This window comes from Balaenoptera acutorostrata, chromosome 11 (genome assembly GCF_949987535.1).
Source record: "Balaenoptera acutorostrata chromosome 11, mBalAcu1.1, whole genome shotgun sequence".
Taxonomy (NCBI): domain Eukaryota; kingdom Metazoa; phylum Chordata; class Mammalia; order Artiodactyla; family Balaenopteridae; genus Balaenoptera; species Balaenoptera acutorostrata.
The window spans coordinates 53,615,339-53,634,668 of NC_080074.1; the positions used below are offsets into that span (position 1 = coordinate 53,615,339).

Below are 19,330 nucleotides of genomic sequence, written 5' to 3' on the forward strand. Positions count from 1 at the left end.
TTCTTCTGCTGCATAGAACAGAAAAGGTCTGTTCTTATTAAAACATCTTTTAAGCATTTCCTATGTGTCAGGCAGTGTCGTAGACTTTGGGGACGATAAAAATACCTATGATCCATGCCCCCAAGAAACGCATACTTAAAAAAAAAAAAGCAAGGGTCAAATGCTAAAATATACCTAAAGATAAATACATCTAATCTTGAAGTCAGCAGATCTTAAAGTCAGGAAATTCTCTGAGCTCTGAAGGTTTGTGGTACCTTAAATTTGGCTGTAATCTGGTTGATAAGAGGAATGAATTCCTGGAGGTCTTTTGCTTCACAATCTTTGAGCATGTGTTCTGAAGCAGATGGAATGAACGGAAGGACTTCTTCCTCCAGGCAAATAATCATGCGATGAAGGAACGTGCGAACCCCACTTCTGAGAATATCCTTTTGTAAGGGACAACTGAGGGCTGGCAAGAATGTCTGTAAACAGTCCAGATAAACTTCGGAACAGCCACACTGTTTCACAGTCTGCTTGTTGCTGAAAGCTTTGCTGGTTCGACTATATAAACAATTATCAGGTAACTAGTTTTAAGTTTATTCTTCAAATGTTTTATGGAGTAGTCAAAAACAACACACAACAAATTACAAAACTGACAAAACAAAGAAGCCATTTCTTTATTTTCCATGTCACAGCTACGTCTTTCTTTAGCTGATATGATTATTTGTAAACTATTGCTTCCAGTTACCGTTCCAGAAAGAGCTCAAGTTAAAATTAAATGAATGAAATGTAATTAATACAATCTCTCAAATGTGAGTCCACCTAAATGTTTTACTAAAATCCTGCTGACAACGTATGCAGAAAAGAGAAAAAAAATCTATTTATTATGAATAGGCTATACTACACAATCTGTAAACTACCAATTTATATTTAAAACAATCTTAGAATCAAGTTATTTATACAACATCTTTAACATAAGCTTTTGCACTAAAGTCTTCTGCAGAGCAATTTCTCTATGTAGCTTCTAATTAGCAATCACTATAACTTTCATGCTGTTATTATTTGCCAATAAACAGAGAAAGAAAGGGCAGCTTGGGTGGTCTTCAGGACACAATGTAACAACTAAAAAGAAGCCTCAGCACCTTCTCTTTAAGGTTCCAAAACTGATCCCCTGATGTCATTGGTATATAAACACTTAGACTAATCTCCTTAAATACGTAATCAATTTATAACAAAGAAATCAGAGGAGTTAAGGATTTAGATAACTGTCAAGTCAGAAATGCAGAACCTTACGTGACCTAATCCCTTCTTCAGTTAAATCTAATTCAATGAATTTAGAAAAGAAACAATTTAGACAATTCTCTGGACAAACTAGTTTTGGAAACATAGATATGCATGCCCAATTCTAGAAAAATCCAAGCAACTGATTCTGTGTATGTTGAGAAAATCACTTCACAAATTTAAATGCAATCACTCACCTGGCAAATCCAACAGCGTGGTTGAGACAGTCTGCAAGAGATGCCTGCCTTTCTTCATCCTGCGCCAGCATCAATTTTTCTAACAGAATTTTAAACTTCTCCATGAGTGGAGTCAACAGATTCCTCATTAATGCCTGCTTCCGTTCTGCTGGGTACTCACTATTAACAATCAGCACTCCAGCTGTCTCATAAATAAATAATTGATCATCGCTGCTCAACAAAGACTGGTAACCATTCTCCTAAAATGAAATTTAGTCTTATTGAAGTTTTTCTTTGTTCAGTTCCTCTCATTTAAATGAGAATAAGTACAAGAGGGACAGGAGATTTAATCTATCACATCAACTCATTATTAAAAAGAAGACTGAGTACTTATAAAATAAAATTTTTCCCAGGATCATATAATGGAAGACAAATGGAATTGGAGGTCAAAAGATCATGGGTCTAATTCTACCCCTAACAAGACTTCATAAATGGTCATATAATGTAACTGTTAGTTTTCTAACTTGTTTTCTTTTGTAAAACCTATTTATTATTAGGAGGCTAAAAATCAGGTATACAACGTGCTTTGAATGTTAGGACAAAGGCCACACAAGTTAATACTTTAAAGAGTGTTTAAGAGTTAAATAACAACAAACACCACACAATAAACACACACATACACAACAGTTGTTACTTTAGAACGTCTGAAAATAAGACTGCAAGTGAGAAAAAAAGATTTCATTCAAGCACAAGCAAACATCTATATATTGATCCATTTTTATTAATGAGTTTGTTATTTTTCACATTTATGCAGTCTGAGAGGCCAGGAGGAGAGGGAAAATATCAGAGGCCCCTCTAGCTCTAACACTAAAGCTCCCTGTTAAGAAATTATTTAAAAGCCTAGTCTTAAAACAGATAAATTATGTGGCAGTCTTATTATTAAAAAAAAGACCTCATCTTTTTTTTTTTTAATTAATTAATTTATTTTATTTTATTTTTGGCTGTGTTGGGTCTTCGTTTCTGTGTGAGGGCTTTCTCTAGTTGCAGCGAGCGGGGGCCACTCTTCATCGCGGTGCACGGGCCTCTCACTATCGCGGCCATTCTTGTTGCGGAGCACAGGCTCCAGACCCACAGGCTCAATAGTTGTGGTTCACGGGCCCAGCTGCTCCGTGGCATGTGGGATCTTCCCAGACAAGGGCTCGAACCCGTGTCCCCTGCACTGGCAGGCAGATTCTCAACCACTGCGCCACCAGGGAAGCCCACGACCTCATCTTTTAAAAGAGAATGTCCCTATTTATTTTTCATATAAATTTATTTATTTAGGCTGCACTGGGTCTTAGTTGTGGCACGTGGGATCTTTTAGTTGCGGCATGCGGACTTGTAGTTGCAGCTTGCGGGCTCTTAGATGCGGCATGCGGACTCTTAGTTGCAGCATGCATGCGGGATCTAGTTCCCCAACCAGGGATTGAACCTGGGCCCCCTGCAATGGAAGTGTGGAGTCTTACGTACTGGACCACCAGGGGAAGTCCCATGAAGTATTTTAATATATATGTTTCTTTAATATGTAGGCAGAGATAATTTAACCATATAATGCACTAGTAACCTTTCATGCAATGAAATTATATACCTTTGTACCCTGAATACTGGTATTTATTTTTTAAAAACCCAAAATATTATTTTATGTTTAACACTTTTCAAGTGGCAGCTCTAGTAATAACTTTCATCAAAATGAAAAAAAATGTCAAGGTCACTATTTTGCTTTACACAGAAATGTGTATCAGTCAAAATGTGCTTACAAAGTATCTCAACTTAAATCTGTCTAGTGAAATAAACACCAAAATATACAGATCAATGAGCATTAAAATTTTTTTTACCCCAAGCCAGAAGTTTCACAGAAAAACTTCAGTCTACCAGGAGCAGTCACTGAGAATGGCTAATGTGATCACAGTACTAAACAGAGAATAATTTAGAAACTGAATTTTCCTTCTCCAAAAAACACTTCACTGGCATTTAACAGTACAGAGAGCAGACCATATCTCACACTGCTAAAGCTATCAGTCAAATTTTGATTCCTTTCTATTTCTATTACTATGTTTTGTTTACTGTATCTCAACAGAGTTTTGGTAAACAAAACTAACCCTTGCACACCCTCCACCCACACTTTAAAAAACAAAAACAAACAAAAAAACCGCCCAAAGGCATTAACACTAAAGGCTAAAGGGATATGTAGCCTCAATACTGGGGAAAACTTATCACTCAGAAGGATAGATACTTACAGGTGGAGAAAGTTCTAATAAATCTTGTATTCTATTCAGAATATCCTCAATGAAAGGATTCATTTGTTTACTGAATAAAGGCAAAAAGGAAAACCACAATTACATAAATAATAGTGCTTGGCAAAGTGCGGAAATACCAAATCCCTCTTTAAGGCAGAACTAAAAAAAAAAGTTCGGTGCTAAGGTAGTCACATGTGATCATTCAGACTAGCTATGATTTTTTTAAACTACAATTTTATAAGCCTAAGAATAAGTAGTTTTCATACCAGAAACTGGTACTAGTAAAGAACAATACAATATAAAACAGATTAAGTTCAAAATGTATTTCCAAGGAATACCATCTTTAGAATTTCAAAGAAGGCATAGAGTCATCTACAGCAGTAAAACTGTTAAGTAACTACTGTCATTAGTGATGACAGGTGTTACATACAAAAATATTCAAACAAATCACTGTTTAATGATGAACAAAGTACCTGGCTAAAGAGAAGGAAAAGAAATCGTAACATCATGATACAAAAAGGAACACCAAAATTTTAAAAAAGCCTTAGGACGAAAAGACCAAATCTACCACAGGCTCTTAGAAAATAACTTACATCTTACTTAACAAGCTTAAAAACAAGAATTAAACATTATAGATGAGATTTTGTACTTACTTCAGAGATTTGACAAATCTAGAAAACAGGTAAGCAGTTCTGCTCCGTACTTTTGCGCTAGAGTGCCGCAGACCCCTGTGATCTAAGAAAGCCATCTAAAGAAACAGAGACGCTTTTACCATTTCTGTACTTATTTAAGGCTTTTATTGCTATTGTCACGACACATTTTTGTTCATATCAAATTCTATTTTTTAGCTCTTGAAGGGAAGAACCAGGTACATATAAAAAGTAAGCCTACACTACAAACAGGCCCTTGAGTATTTGTTTCAAATAACTGACTAGACACAAACTCCACTTTAAAGGAATGGAGGAGGGGTTAGTTTCAGTGTGTTGAAGAGTTTTTGAGAGCTTCTGGCTCTGGTAAAAGTAATAAAAGAGAGATAGAATACTATCTGCTCATTAGCTGAAACACACGGAAAATAAAAGTTAAGAGTAAAGTGTATACTTACTAGTACACATGGAATGTGTTGAGGTTCAACTGTGAAAAACTTTTCATATCTAACAACAGTTTCGAAGAACTCCAATGTCACAGATGTGTGCTGATAGGAACTAACTCCTGATGTTACCAGCTGGAGCAGGAAAAAGTTAAGAAATCTATCCTTATTTACTGCAACATCAAAATGTCCCAGTATTAACATATATTAAGCTCTAACAATTAAGGAACTCACATTAGCTTATATGAAAACAGAAAATTATGTTCAAAATAAATTATCTTTAGTATACTTACAGTTCGCATCATATCCTGCAAAGCACTAGCTTTTGAAACATCACCTGAGAAGTGAGCACCATGAGATACTGGAAGAGCTTCTGCCAACATATACAGCAATCTTATTGCCACTTCAACTTCCATAAACCTTGTAGTCTGCCAGTTCCTACCAAGGTATATAATATGTCAGTGAAACCTGAATATAAACTTTCTATACAACTAGTGATGCACGGGATAAAAAGACACCAACCAAAGCCTCTTTAATTATTAAACAGACACAGCAATTGTTAATTTTGCCAGGCAACATAATTCATATCACAAAAGTATACAAAACTAATGAAATCCATTTTATTGACATTCCAAAGAGCAGTATTTCCCCCCAAGAATCAAGATAAATCAGAGGCAAGTGCATTGTTTCAGAGATACACATAAGATCTTCATAAGTAACATAAATTAATAAGTCATGTGAATCACTTATGGTAGACCATCATCAGGGAGAAAAGGAAAGAGGTGACTTGTTAGAAACAGCGTAACAAACTTACTGCAGGGTAGAACTAAAAACTCTGCGAACAGAAGCCAGCAGTAACTCTGGTGAAACTTGAGCAAGCCTGTCCAACAATAACTTCAGTTGTTTTCTGTATTCTACAAACATGGCTTCGTCTTCACCCTATGATATTTTAAAAATTCCATTAAAAAACTTAAAAGATCTTAAAACACATAAAATGGTGAGTTCTCACTAGTTTTTGTATTTACAAATTTAATACACTTTTACTTTTTCATCAATATTTATTTATGTAGGAAAATGTACTATGCTCAGTAGCCTTTCCCCTCCTGCTCACACATAATTATTTCTGAACACAGCCCTAGACCATGAAAGCCTAGAGCCAGAAATGGCATAGGGAGGACGTTAAAAACAAAAGTCTAACAGGAGAGAGTGATTGAGGGACAATTAAGCAAAGGACAGATAATGCAAGGCTTTGGGGAAAAAAACAAAAACAAGAGCCTAAGCCAGGATGGGTTCATGTAGGGCTCCTCTGTGAGAACTCTGGCACCTTATTTATACTCCTTGTATCTCACTGTCCACTTTAAGAACTGCAATAATATCGCATGATTGAAGATATTATATGAAACGAGCCTAGCACTTCACAAGTGCACGGTGCGTTGGTGATCATCACCATTATTCTTCTATAGTTAGAAGTTTTTGAATGCCTGAAGTGGGTAATAGAACACGTTAGCACACAACTAGACAGTACATGCCATCACTGAGTTGCTAGAAAGCACCGATGACCCTTGTGATTGATGAGAAGCTGACTCACTGACAACCCTGGACAAGACTTTAACCAGAACAAGTCCAGAGACAGTTAAGTGCCTCATTCCTACTCTCCCATAGACAATTATGATCTGAGGTCCATCAACTGGGCCTCAACTCACCACTCTTACTAAATATAAAGTGAAATATGATCACCAATAATACTGTCAATATTTATGAAGTTCAATGCTACAAAGTGTTTTTAAAAGGGTCATTTTAAAGAGGGACAAAATACAAAAAAATGAAGGATTATGAAAGTTTCCATTAATTTCACCTAAGTAGAGGTCAATATAAACAAGACTAGGGTCTTCCCTGGTGGTGCAGTGGTTAAGAATCCACCTGCCAATGCAGGGGACACGGGTTTGAACCCTGGTCCGGGAAGATCCCACATGCCGTGGAGCAACTAAGCCCGTGAGCCACAGCTACTGAGCCTGCGCTCTAGAGCTCGTGAGCCACAACTACTGAGCCCGTGTGCTGCAACTACTGAAGCCTGCACGCCTAGACCCCGTGCTCCGCGACAAGAGAAGCCGCTGCAATGAGAAGCTGGCGCACCGCAACGAAGAGTGGCCCCCGCTCGCCGTAACTAGAGAAAGCCCGTGCGCAGCAACGAAGCCCCAATGCAGTCAAAAAACAAAAACAAAAACAAAACCCCAAGACTAATTTTTTTAAGATAATCAAAACTTGGAATATTAACTTGATGTAAGTAAACAAAATTAAAACTGATTGCTCCTCAATGCAAAATTCTTACCTCATTTTCAAAGTTATATTCTTCATCATAGGTTAATTTTTTCATAACGGCCAACATGATTGCCTAAAATTAAGAATAAAATACCTTTTGTCAGTCTCCTTTAATTTCATATAATTTGAAATTAAGCTATATTTCAAGGCAGACTGCAGATGTAGATGCTATTATTGGTTTAAAAGAAGCAAAAAGAAGTCAATTACCTCTACATTAGCTTTCTGCTGATCAGAGAGCACTGTAAGCTGTTGAAAAGAAAGCAATCATTTATTAGGTTTCCTAAAGTTATACTTGCTTATCAGAATATTTTCCTGATCAGTTAAGATCTTTTCAAACATGCACACAGCTTTTCTGGAGGGCAGTTTGACAGTACATATTTGAAATGTACCTAACCTAAGATCTATCGATTTCACTTCTAGTAAGTAACTTGACATGTAGGCAGGTAGGCAAAGACATGTAGATGAATTTGATTTTAAAAGATACTCATAAATGTATTCAGCAAAGAAGTAGATTATAGAACAGCAAAGTATGATCTCACTTTGTTTTTAAACAAGGCCAAAAATCCCGTGAGCCACAACTACTGAGCCCGTGTGCTGTAACTACTGAAGCCTGCATGCCTAGAGCCCAGGCTCCACAACAAGAGAAGCCACCACAACGAGAAGCCCGCACACCGCAACGAAGAGTAGGCCCTGCTCGCCACAACTAGAGACAGCCTGCATTCAACAACGAAGACCCAACGCAGCCAAAAATAAATAAATTAAATAATTAAATAAAAAAAAAAATGAACCACGTTTAACAAAATTTCTACTGTATTTAGAAATAAACAGAGGGGGCTTCCCTGGCGGTCCAGTGGTTAAGACTCCGCGCTCCCAATGCAGGGGGCACGGATTCAATCCCTGGTCAGGGAACTGAGACCCTACATGCCGCACGGCCAAAAAAATAAATAAATAAAAATAAACAGGTTCATGGAGTTTCCTGGTGGTCTAGTGATTAGGATTTGGCGCTTTGACTGACGGGGCCCAGGTTCAACCCCTGGTTGGGGAACTGAGATGCCGTAAGCCGTGCGAAGCAGCCAAGATTTAAAAAAAGAAAAAGAAATAAACACAGATTCAAAATAAAAAAACAACCTAAACCTATAACTAATTCTGAAGCTTTTTAGTCTAGTGAATTTTAGAACCTGGCCATTTCTGTTTTCTGACTAAGAAGTTTAAAGAAAAAAAAAAAGATGAAAATACGTTAATAATTAACAGTAAATGTCATCAGAGTGTAGAATTCTGAGTATTTTCTTGTTTTCATTTCTCCTGTATTTTCCAATTCTCTATTGCTTTTCTATATTATCTACTGGACAAAAAGATTAAAATAAGGACTTACCTGTTTCAAAATATGAAGATAATCATAACAAAATCCAATAATGTTAGAAGAGATGTCATCATCCTCATGAATTAGGAGCTGCAACATCAGTGCCACCTTTGTTTCAATAGCTTGTAGTGCCTCTTGAGCATTCTTGATATCCCCATTCTTAATTAATTTAGTCCAGCTAACTATCAATGACTGTCCCATTCCATTTACCAGTTTAGAAAATCTGGCCAGGAAGTCAACATCTTCTTCCTACAAATGATCAATACAGACTTCAATTTAAAACCAACCACCTAAGAGGGAAAACTCTAAACTTAGGTATGGGTCAAGTGCCAATCATAGGAGTCATTTTTATTTTATTTTATTTTATTTATTTATGTTTTATTTTTGGCTGCGTTGGGTCTTCATTGCTGCGCGCCAGCTTTCTCTAGTTGCAGCGAGCCGGGGCTACTCTTCGTAGCAGTGCGTGGGCTTCTCATTGCAGTGCTCTAGGCACGTGGGCTTCAGCAGTTGTGGCATGGGGGCTCAGTAGTTGTGGCTCGTGGACTCTAGAGCACAGGCTCAGTAGTTGTGGCGCACAGGCTTAGTTGCTCCACAGCATGTGGGATCTTCCCGGACCACGGCTCGAACCCATGTCCCCTGCATCGGCAGGCAGATTCTTAACCACTGTGCCACCAGGGAAGTCCCAGGAGTCATTTTTAAACTAGCATTAGACACTAACAATTCTACCATTTTGACTGGGAAATTTTAAGAATTTGAATTCTTCTACTATTATTATCCACTAGTACTAACTCTTCAAAGCAACTGTTTTTAATGATTATAGTCATGTAGACATTGCCAACTTATAAAAGCTTAAAAAAAGAGATCTGTGGTTTCAAAACCTTCTCTCTAAACTGCTGAATTTGGTAAATATGCTCTAATAAAGTTAATGCTGCCATATTATGCTACGTATAAGAATTTACAACAGTCATTTCTGATACTATTTAATTTGAACCTCAACTGCACTACAAAGAGATAAAACTGCTATTATAATCACCTGCCTAAGGTCACATCAGCACTAATGCTAGAACTTAAAATTAGGTTACTTTCATTAATTATCCTTATGATGTTTCCTACAGAAAGAGATTTTTACCTTCACCATTTTAAATCTTTTACCAGGGACTAAATAAGACAATTATTAGCAGTGTAAGAAAACACTACTATTTGTCAGCTAGAAAAATACCAGAGGTGTTGTACTCCTGACATATCAACAATACAAAGACTTCTCAGTAATTCTTTACCAATATCACAGGTAAAATTAAAAATAAAACCCTTCAAATTCAGTTTCTAAATTACTAATTTACCACACTCAGCCCTAATTCTGCTGAGGCTAAACTTTAACAGCTCAAATGAATGTGATGAAAATATAACATTTATAATTGAGTCTAATTTAGGTCAAAATGCATTGCCATGCTTCTTAAAGTGTGGTCCATGAACCAGCAGTATCACAGTATCACCTGAGAGTTTGTTAGACAAGCACAATTGTAAGTACCATCCCAGATCTTCAAGTTTAAGTCTGGTATAATCTATTGTTCAAGGCAAATGTTACAGATAACATTATGGCTTTCTAGATACAATGTTTCATTATTATAATGTCAAGGAAGTTTCCAGCATTTAAAAACAAAACAAAAAGAAAGAAAAAGAAAAGGAAAGCATATTTAAATTACTGCCTATCCTAATTTGTTCTAACATTTTCAAAACCTTATACATAAATTTACTGACCTGGTCAATGCTGAAAAACCCAGCAGACTGTAATACTTGACACAAAGATTCTACTAGTTTCATTTTATCAACAGGATCCATTCCTTTATTTACAATTTCAAATAAACAATCACATGCTTCTTCCCGTAGAACTTCTATTGACATATGACCTAGCAGCATATTTATAAACCTGGCAATGGTGAAATAAAATTGTTACAATATTTTCAAATTCATGAGTTTTACATAGTGTATTTTGCAGGTTTATATTTTTAAAATATCGGTTTACTTACCTATCATTGGCTATAAGGGATAAGTCTATCCAAGAGACATAAGCCCCAACTACTTCAAGGCACTGACATGTCACTTCTGAATTAGTATACTGATAGTTTTGTAGGATTTGGTACCATGATTCCACCAAGTTTGGAATGCACTGTTCCCTCATGGTATCTTTTATGAGAGTATTCCTACGAGCCTCCTAAAAGACAAAACAAAATACCATATACACAATTAAAGTAGATTACCTCCCAAAATAACGTTTAACATCTGAATAATAGTTGTACACAGTAATTTCCTCACCACTAAACTTCCAGACTTGTTAATACATTCCCTGCCGCTATTTCCTATTTATCTGCTCTAAAATCATAACCTGTGATTCTAATTCCTCCTTCCATTCTACTCATTTCCTCAGACATAATTTCTTATTAAACACAAACTATAAATAAACATTGCTTAGAAATCTTAACCATGTGATAAAAGTTATTTCTCAATATTATACAAATACTTAAAATTACTTAAGAGAATAGCAATTACTTAAATGTTACAAACATATTTGACATACAATGACCTCAAATTATCATACACATTTGAATTAAGCTATTTCCATTGTGTTCTTTAAGAAAAAGGAGAAAGTTATATTGGGTAATACAGAAATAGAGAAATACTAGGTGATGAGCTATGTGACTAACTGAGAATACAGAAGAACCCAGCACTGATTCATAAGCAATGCTTTTTCCTCACTCGGTGACTATAAAGCAGTAGTAAATATAGGCCACATTTGTCTACAGATTCACAGGAAAAAGTCAATTTGTGTATTTCACTAGAGAAAGTTCTTGCCTGGTTAAAAAAAAAATCTGAATACTCTAATTTCACCCTACACCTGGAAAAAAACCCCAAGTTTAAATTCCTTTGTAAAACAAAATTCAAAATGTTGAATAAATTTATAAGTATTCTTAATAAAGTTTTATCTCAAAAAAAAATAAAAAACCCTTCTTGATCCTTTTATTATATGCCCATCATCTCCTACAATACCTACATTAAAAACTTAAAATTAATAGGAAGTTACTTGCCTCTGATGTATGTACCACATCACGATCCACCAACTCTGAATCAATAGCCATGAGAATTCGGAGGTACAGATCTACTCCCCTTGGATTTAAGTCCACTACTGAGAGAATGTCAAAAAAAAACTTGGGCCATTTAGTGAGATATTCTGTAACAAAAAGCAAGGCGAAGACTTGGGCTGCTTTATTTCGTATAAAGGTCTTCTCTGGTTGGGGATTCAGCATCTGACAGACAGAGAAATAGTTCATAAAATTAAATGTAAATGAAAAAGACGCAAACGTTGTTTTCCTATTTATCATTAATAGGCAAAACCCCACCAAACTTCACCAGGCTCTAGAACAGCTGTGCGACAAATATGCTTGAGAATTACCAAAGTTCTGAGGTGACTAGCCAGATGGAGAACAATCAAATGAACAAAGGTGCTAATGGTTACACCTCACTCTCACACTTTCAGAGAAAAGTTTCATGGGCAGAGCATTAGTAGTTCCTATAATTTTTTCTAAGAAGAAAAAAAATTCAATGATTTTTCTTCTAGCTGCTTGCTCTTTAAGGAAAATAAACCTCCTAGCTACACAACTGCTTTAATATGTTAAGATTAGCTAAAATTAATGAAAAAGAATATAGTGAATACAGAACTCTATTGGCTCCTTTGAAAAGGGCTCTTTGTTAAGAGGCTGTCCAGGAGGGCTCACCTTAAGTGTGAACAGAAAAGCGACTTTTGTCAAGTAGTTAAAAAAATATTACATTTTAAAACCAAAGTTTCCACCATGTGTCATGGACAGAATGACAGCTTCGATTATCAATATAATTTTAAGTTATTGCTAAGTTTTCATCTACCCGTGATCTTCAAAAACAGCACTTTCTAAAAGAGCTACATGATGAAATGGAGGATAAATGAGTGACATTTTTGAGGTGAAGTTGCAAACTCTTGCAAAAATAAAAATTTAAATATCTGGCAATTTGAGGTACTAAATGTAAAAACTACTATTTTACCTGAGCTTGAAGCCAAGATATGAGTGTCTCCCTAATCAGTTGTTGTTGAACAGTAGTTAGTTCTGAGTATCTGTTCAAAACAGAGAAGAAAAATAACAATGATAATGTTTAGTGTCTGTGGTTTTAAAAAAGTAACGGCCTCTTATAAATTTGAATGAGAAAATTTGTATAGCACTCGACTATCTAAAATTCCCTAAAACAAATTGATAATACCTCTCATCACTGCTTTAAAGACAGGGGTGGGAGAGGCAGGTGGCGGTATCAATACTGATCTTTGTTTTGTGGTTCAGTTCATGTTAAAACAAAATGGCAGCTACACAATTTTTCAGACGAAAATACATCCATGGTCTCAGGTCTGTGGTTTACAGAATAAATCAGTAGGCAAACTAAGGATCCCCAGAGCAGCAATTCACTGTTTTTACTTAAATTAGGCAGGGGTTCTAAATGCAAGTGCCCACACTGCCACTCAACTCTAACAGAGAGTCATCGTTCAGAGAAACAGGCTCAGTATTGCCAGATCTTCTAATTTTTTCCAGAGAAGCTGGAAATCTATTGTTTTCCTGTGAAATGACTGGATTTTTATATGTAACCAATGAACTCAGTATTTTTAAAACACTTTTTGGGATAAATCAAAATGCATCTATGAGCTGGATATGACATATACTGTCAATTTACAACCTATGTTATGGTGTCCCCAAAGAGGGAAAAACTAATTTAAAAAATGGCCTCTCGGGACTGCCCTGGTGGCGCAGTGGTTAAGAATCTGCCTGCCAATTCAGGGGTCACGGGTTCGATCCCTGGTCCAGGAAGATCCCACAAGTCACGGAGCAACTAAGCCCGTACACAACTACTGAAGCCCGTGCACCTAGAGCCCGTGCTCTGCAACAAGAGAAGCCACTGCAATGAAAAGCCCGGGCACCACAGCGAAGAGTAGCCCCTGCTCGCCGCAGCTAGAGAAAGCCTGAGTGCAGCAACAGAGACCCAACGTTGTCAAAAAGAAATTAATTAATTAATTATTTTAAAAGTTAAAAAAAAAAAATGGCCTCTCCCCACACATCTCAGGGAGAAAAGCCTTACTTGTATTTAACTTGATGTTCTAGTACTTGAAAGCAGAAAAATTTAATGTGATCATCACTGAAAAAGAAAAAAAAAGAAAAATTAGATAAGCAGAATATGAATTAGGGAAAACAAATCAAAGGTAAAATAGTAATGAATAAACTACAGTTGAAAAGTTTCTCCAACTACACCTTTGGCTTATTGATCTCAAGTTTTACATTCACATCCATTTGTTTAAAAAGCTAAGAGAACTTTTTATGTTATACAATATTCAATGGAAATCTGGCGAGCAGAATAACCAAAACAATTTAAGAGGCACTTTAAGTACGTACAGTGCTTTTGCAAACAGAAGGCATTCCCCCTAAATTCTACATGTTAGGATTCCCAGAACAACTCCTACGTTTTACAAGAGAAAGGCTAGATGTCAAATTACAAATGGCAGAACAGCCAGAGACTGAGTCAAACCAGAAACGGTCATCACGGTCATACTTAAAAGTTCTACTGCAGTCCAACCCAAAGCAAGCAGAGTCCCCTGGACTGGCAGTCCAGCCCCCAAAATTCACACAGAAAACCAAGCCACCAATATGCTGCCCTTCTAAAAGGGGAGGAAAAGTCAACACCCACCCATCACCCACTTACTACTGTCTCTCTAGGGGTGACGGCAGAGCTGCAGTGAGCCAGCTACAAACTCTGACCAAGTCCCTTTAGTGAACAACAATCTGTTCATCTTAAGACAGCTGGTCTGGGCCAGGCTTAGTCATGGAACAATTTTTCATATACAAAGCTAACTAGTCAATACAAGAATGGAGATGTTATCTTCATTTAGACTACATCAATTAACCAAAAAATAATAATAATTTCACACTTAAGACAATGAAACTTAATTTTTAAAAGTTTTTTTTAAAAAGTTACGTTTAATTTGCATCTCTTCTAAGACCCTAGGGTTTCTAATCTTATCATGGATGGCACTGAAGCTTTAACTAATTATATGACCTAGATCTTCCACTCAAAATATAAACTATAGGGAGCCTTTAATTAAAAGCCAGCCCTTATTCACTCTAAGACATATAGATATTCTCAAAACCAACTTTCACTAAACTGGAGCACTTCCTTTTGGCTATAAAATGTAGTGACTGATACCCACAGCATGCCAAGAACTCTAGCTAGGAGTCATCACTGACCCCTATAAACTTCTACTCCCACTAGTAGAGTTGTTTATTTACAACTAGTCAGCTGTGTTTCCCCAAGCCTCACTATGTGCGTTGTACTTCTTTTGTATGTAAGTAACTTTATTATATAAACTAATGAAATGAGTATGATGACAGTTTATATTTTCATAAAAATTAAGTTGAATGCTTTAGAAAGAGTTCATAGGAAGTCACATTGCAGGGGGAAAACCTTGGACCTATGTGATGTGAGACAGATAACTTGGAGAGATAGGAACAAATAAATAAAAAGTTTAGAAATCTGTACTCACTGTTCCTCAATCCACTACAGGGAATCAAAGTGGAAATTACAAAGGATCAATTATGGGTGTGATCACCGTTGAGAATGATGAAGTGAATGTTAGTGGCATATATGCAAAGAAAAGTCCTTGGTCCAATATCAAAAGATTAGTAACTAAGTGTTTATATACTTTAAATTAAAATTAAAAATTAAGATATATATAATTTTTGATTACCTCCTTTACCAACTTTTTAGAAAACCAACTATCCCTCCCCATCATAAGAAGATAAGGAAGTTTCTATTGTATAGAAACTATATGCCACTTGGGATCTACTGCCAGGTACTCAGAATAAGGCAAAGGATATTTTAATGAAAAGTCAATTCTGGAATGGCCAAATTATTAGTTTACTATTTTTCTCATTTCTACACTGAATAGTTTTCCAAAATATAAGTCATAAAATGTTTTTATGAAAACATTTTCCAAACAGGTAAATGTAACAATCCTGTCAAGTTCACAAAAATTTAAATTCTCCTACAAATCATGCAAATTTTGTTTTAATCACCTGTACGTCCTCTGGGCCAGAGCTTCTGCACACACCTGCCAGGCATCTGGGGAAATCTTCAACTGCTCAAAATAGGCCAGGGCCTGTAAGATTGCAAAGCAGAAAATGCATTTGGAATAGTCAATCTCATTCTCTGCCAATACTCAATAAAGTTTTCTGGGAGTAGCAAACTAACAACAAAAAAGTGACTAAATAAAAAATAGCTAAACATTGAATTCAGGCTTCTGAGTATGTGCAACTTAGTGATCATTCCTAGGAAAAAGGTTAAGTAAAAAACAAATTCTATCAGTTGGATACTCCAACCTGTTTCTTTATAAGAAAGGAGACAACACAAAAATGTCCTGCAGATATCTCTGAATTATTAGGAAGATCAGAGAGAAAACACTCAAGTGCTGTGTCAAGTGCTATACTACTGAGGTATATGCAATTATAAAATGGTATATAAACAATATTTTTCCTATTTAATAGCAAACATGCTATTAAAGAGGTGATTATAAAAGATGAAACATACTCTGTATGTCATTCAATCTACTGTTTAACAGAAAAGGAGCGTTATTTAAAATCTTCAGCTATATCATGTAAGTTTCCTAAAAAGTGAGATTAAAATCAGAGTTCAACTGCTTGATATGAAGTTTGCAGAAGTACCAAATAATTGAAATGGTCAAAGCTTTAGGAAGTGTGTTTCTCATCCCTGTATTCACAAATTCTGGGGCCTGTCATAAGAGCAAGTATACTCTAGAATGGATGCAGCACCAAGTCCATATGCTCTCTACCACTGTTGGGAAAATGGGAGTGACTTCTGCCACTCTTCCATTAGTATGTTGCAACTGGAATCAATGACAGATGTAGGTTTCACATATGAAAATGGACAAACAGTAATCTCACCAACTTGTAAAAAATATCTCAGTCAGGAAAATAACACATAATCTCTAGAAACACTGCTAAATGATTTTAAAGCAATTACATACTGATATAAACCCTGAAATTAAGTTAGAAACAATATTAAGCCTTAGAGGAACCTAATTTCAATTAGCCAGTATATTTTTTTTAAATGTGGTTTGTGCCCCATCCATGATGAAGACAGTTTTATTGGTCTTAATCAGCAATTTTTAAAATGAAACAGCATACAGAATATCAGAGTGCACTGCACCTAGCAAGAATAACTATTATTTTGTGTAACTTGTTTTAGTCATGTGTGTATATGTCATATATTCATGTGTATATGTGTCTATGCATATATATACATACATACATACACACACACACATATACTGTCAAGATATAAAATTATTTTTTCCTTTCAGTTAGAGGTTAAAGAAAAATAAGCAGCAAAAAATCCACTGTATTTAGGTGATAAGTTTCCTGTGTTATGTAACTGTATGAATGAGGGAATGGGTTTTCAGACATGGTCTTAATGGCTGCTCCCACTGACAGAGGACCAGATAAATGAAAGTGAGCAGATGAAGATCACCAAATACTATCTTAAGTGTAAGTAACAGCTATCTTTAGAAATTAAGAATATAGGAACCCAAGCAGCTGCAAAATAATCTAGTTCAGGTGTCTAACAATATCTATTCCATGAAACCTAGAGTTTCCTTTAGGAATACCTCAGGGGCCGGGGCAGGGGACAATGCTGAAGTCAATCGTATACTGCATTACAACCTGATATTTCACTTACCAAAAGAGGTGGGGGAGGTGTGATTCAGCTGCTAGAATTGTCACTGACATACCATTTTCTTTAAATAATAGCAAGTTTTAAACCAAAGACAGATATTCTATTTTTTTAAGTGATAATAACTTGAAAAATTTCAGTTTTAGCTAGTCTTTGCACTCTGAATCCATGTGATACTAGCATCAAAAAAAAAAACTGTGGCAATGACGAACGAGTCAAAGCTTTTATCACCCAGTTCTCTCTCGTACCTTCTTTCTAATGCTCCACTGTCTCTAAGTGGCAACAGAGTCAGTTCAGCTACTTACTGCCCATGTAGAAAACAGAGAACTACAGAGAGACAATTGGGAACCCAGGTTGGTAGTCATTTATCTTACTACGAAACTGAATTAAGTTCCCACTACTCCTGAATTCCAATATCAGGACTATCAGAACTCACTTTTCCTTAAGATTCCTTGTTATTCATCCTAATTGTTACACAGGTTGGCTTAATGGGATATCAAATTAAGCCTGCACCAGGATGCGTAACATATGCCTATGACTGATAGAACCCATTTTTACTGATTAAAAACCTAACTTCTATATTAAAACCATTGCCAGTTTACTAGTTTTACTTTTCTGAAAAAGAAAATCATGGCACATTTAAAAAAAAACCTGTCGGATGGTGGAATTTAATTATAAAACAAAGGATTTCAAAAAAGGAACGTAAAAAATAACAGAAGTTTATTTAATAACTAAACAAATAGTCAAAGATTTTAGTTATAATAACTATGTAGTACCAAGCCAGACTAAAGGTACAGGTCTATGATGCTTCAACTATGTGACTAAGGGTTTGAAAGCAGGTAGCTTACACTCTCATGAAAAGAAATATTTGTTCATACACAGAAGACATGGACTTTTAATGACTTTTCATGTCCTAACCAGTTTGATAGGTATCTTGTAATTAGCTATTTAAATCTCAATTCTTGTTATTTACCTCTATCTGGAGGGCTGGTTACTTCTTTTAACAGCAGAGACGTGCACATGATACTATGCTGGAAACCCCTGGAAATTTTTTACTACTTAAAACAATCTCTGCTTAAAAGCAGAAAAATTGCTATTTTTTTGTGGAATTGTTAAATTGCTATCTTTTGTGAAACTGTTAACCTCGTTTAGCTCATTGATAAAAAAGTATTCTTTGCTATGAGAAGTAGAAAGAAGAAAATGACTCTCCACCCACTTACCTTATACGTCAAACCACCCACGCATCTTTAAAAAATTTAATTATAGGCTTGTTCTTTAGATTCTTCTTTATCATTCAGCCATAGTCATGATTACAGGTGTAGGCTAAATTCTGTTTAATTGTTTATACTTACCCAAATATCCCAGCACCTCATAATGGATTCTTGGTCACGTGATCATTTTACATAACCTGATGGCATATCATAACTGCTTATTCACACGTCTAAATAACAAGGATGTTCACTATCGCTAACGTGAGGGTTAAGCAACTTGTTTAGACCAAACCAAGCCATGGGAAAACATAATATGTACACCGGCTACTATGGAAAGGCCCTTGAACAATCCGTTGCATTACAACTTTTAAAATAATTAGAAATAGTGATGTGACATAAGGACCTGCCTTGAATTACATGAGATTTTAATACTTTTAAGCCAACTAAAGAGAAAATAAATCACAATCACTCACTGTTTCTGCATTCAGAATATAGTCAACTACCTCAAATTTGTTTCTCTATTCATTTCCACCCAAAGTAAACCTTTATCAGATGTATGTTTTTGATTCAAGTCCTCTAATGCAAATCTTTCCGTAACATGCTTTAAAAAATGATTAAGCCGACTTAACTTACCCTTTGCCTGAAGTCTGAATCAGCATTTGGATTTAGCCCTAAAAGAGCCTGTTCATCCATCCCTGCTGCTGTACTTGGAGTTTTCTGATTACAATAGGCGTGCCCTCTGATCCCACAGAAGAATCCACAAACATCTGCACACACACACGCACACAAAGTTGAAAGAAAACAATACTTGATAAACAAAATAGATGCTTATC

At 35.9% G+C, this 19,330-nt stretch overlaps 1 protein-coding gene across 4 annotated transcripts in view; it reads right to left on the reverse strand.

The window, feature by feature from the left end:
* The window catches only part of XPOT (exportin for tRNA), a 148,566-nt gene that overhangs the window by 14,427 nt on the left and 114,809 nt on the right, over positions 1-19,330 (reverse strand). For 3 of the 4 annotated variants that reach the window (XM_057557664.1, XM_057557663.1, XM_007179742.2), the window contains 17 exons: positions 19,131-19,264; positions 15,615-15,697; positions 13,627-13,683; positions 12,550-12,619; positions 11,562-11,780; positions 10,506-10,690; positions 10,237-10,405; positions 8,491-8,727; positions 7,326-7,364; positions 7,129-7,191; positions 5,614-5,738; positions 5,093-5,237; positions 4,815-4,934; positions 4,366-4,460; positions 3,713-3,782; positions 1,458-1,696; positions 255-540 (listed from right to left, as the gene is read on the reverse strand). In XM_057557664.1, the coding sequence (XP_057413647.1) occupies positions 255-540; positions 1,458-1,696; positions 3,713-3,782; positions 4,366-4,460; positions 4,815-4,934; positions 5,093-5,237; positions 5,614-5,738; positions 7,129-7,191; positions 7,326-7,364; positions 8,491-8,727; positions 10,237-10,405; positions 10,506-10,690; positions 11,562-11,780; positions 12,550-12,619; positions 13,627-13,683; positions 15,615-15,697; positions 19,131-19,190 (2,262 nt within the window). In that variant the 5' untranslated portion in view covers positions 19,191-19,264. Of the gene's footprint in view, positions 1-254; positions 541-1,457; positions 1,697-3,712; positions 3,783-4,365; positions 4,461-4,814; positions 4,935-5,092; positions 5,238-5,613; positions 5,739-7,128; positions 7,192-7,325; positions 7,365-8,490; positions 8,728-10,236; positions 10,406-10,505; positions 10,691-11,561; positions 11,781-12,549; positions 12,620-13,626; positions 13,684-15,614; positions 15,698-19,130; positions 19,265-19,330 lie in introns of those variants that run through there. The other variant, XM_007179744.3, reaches the window with a different exon arrangement.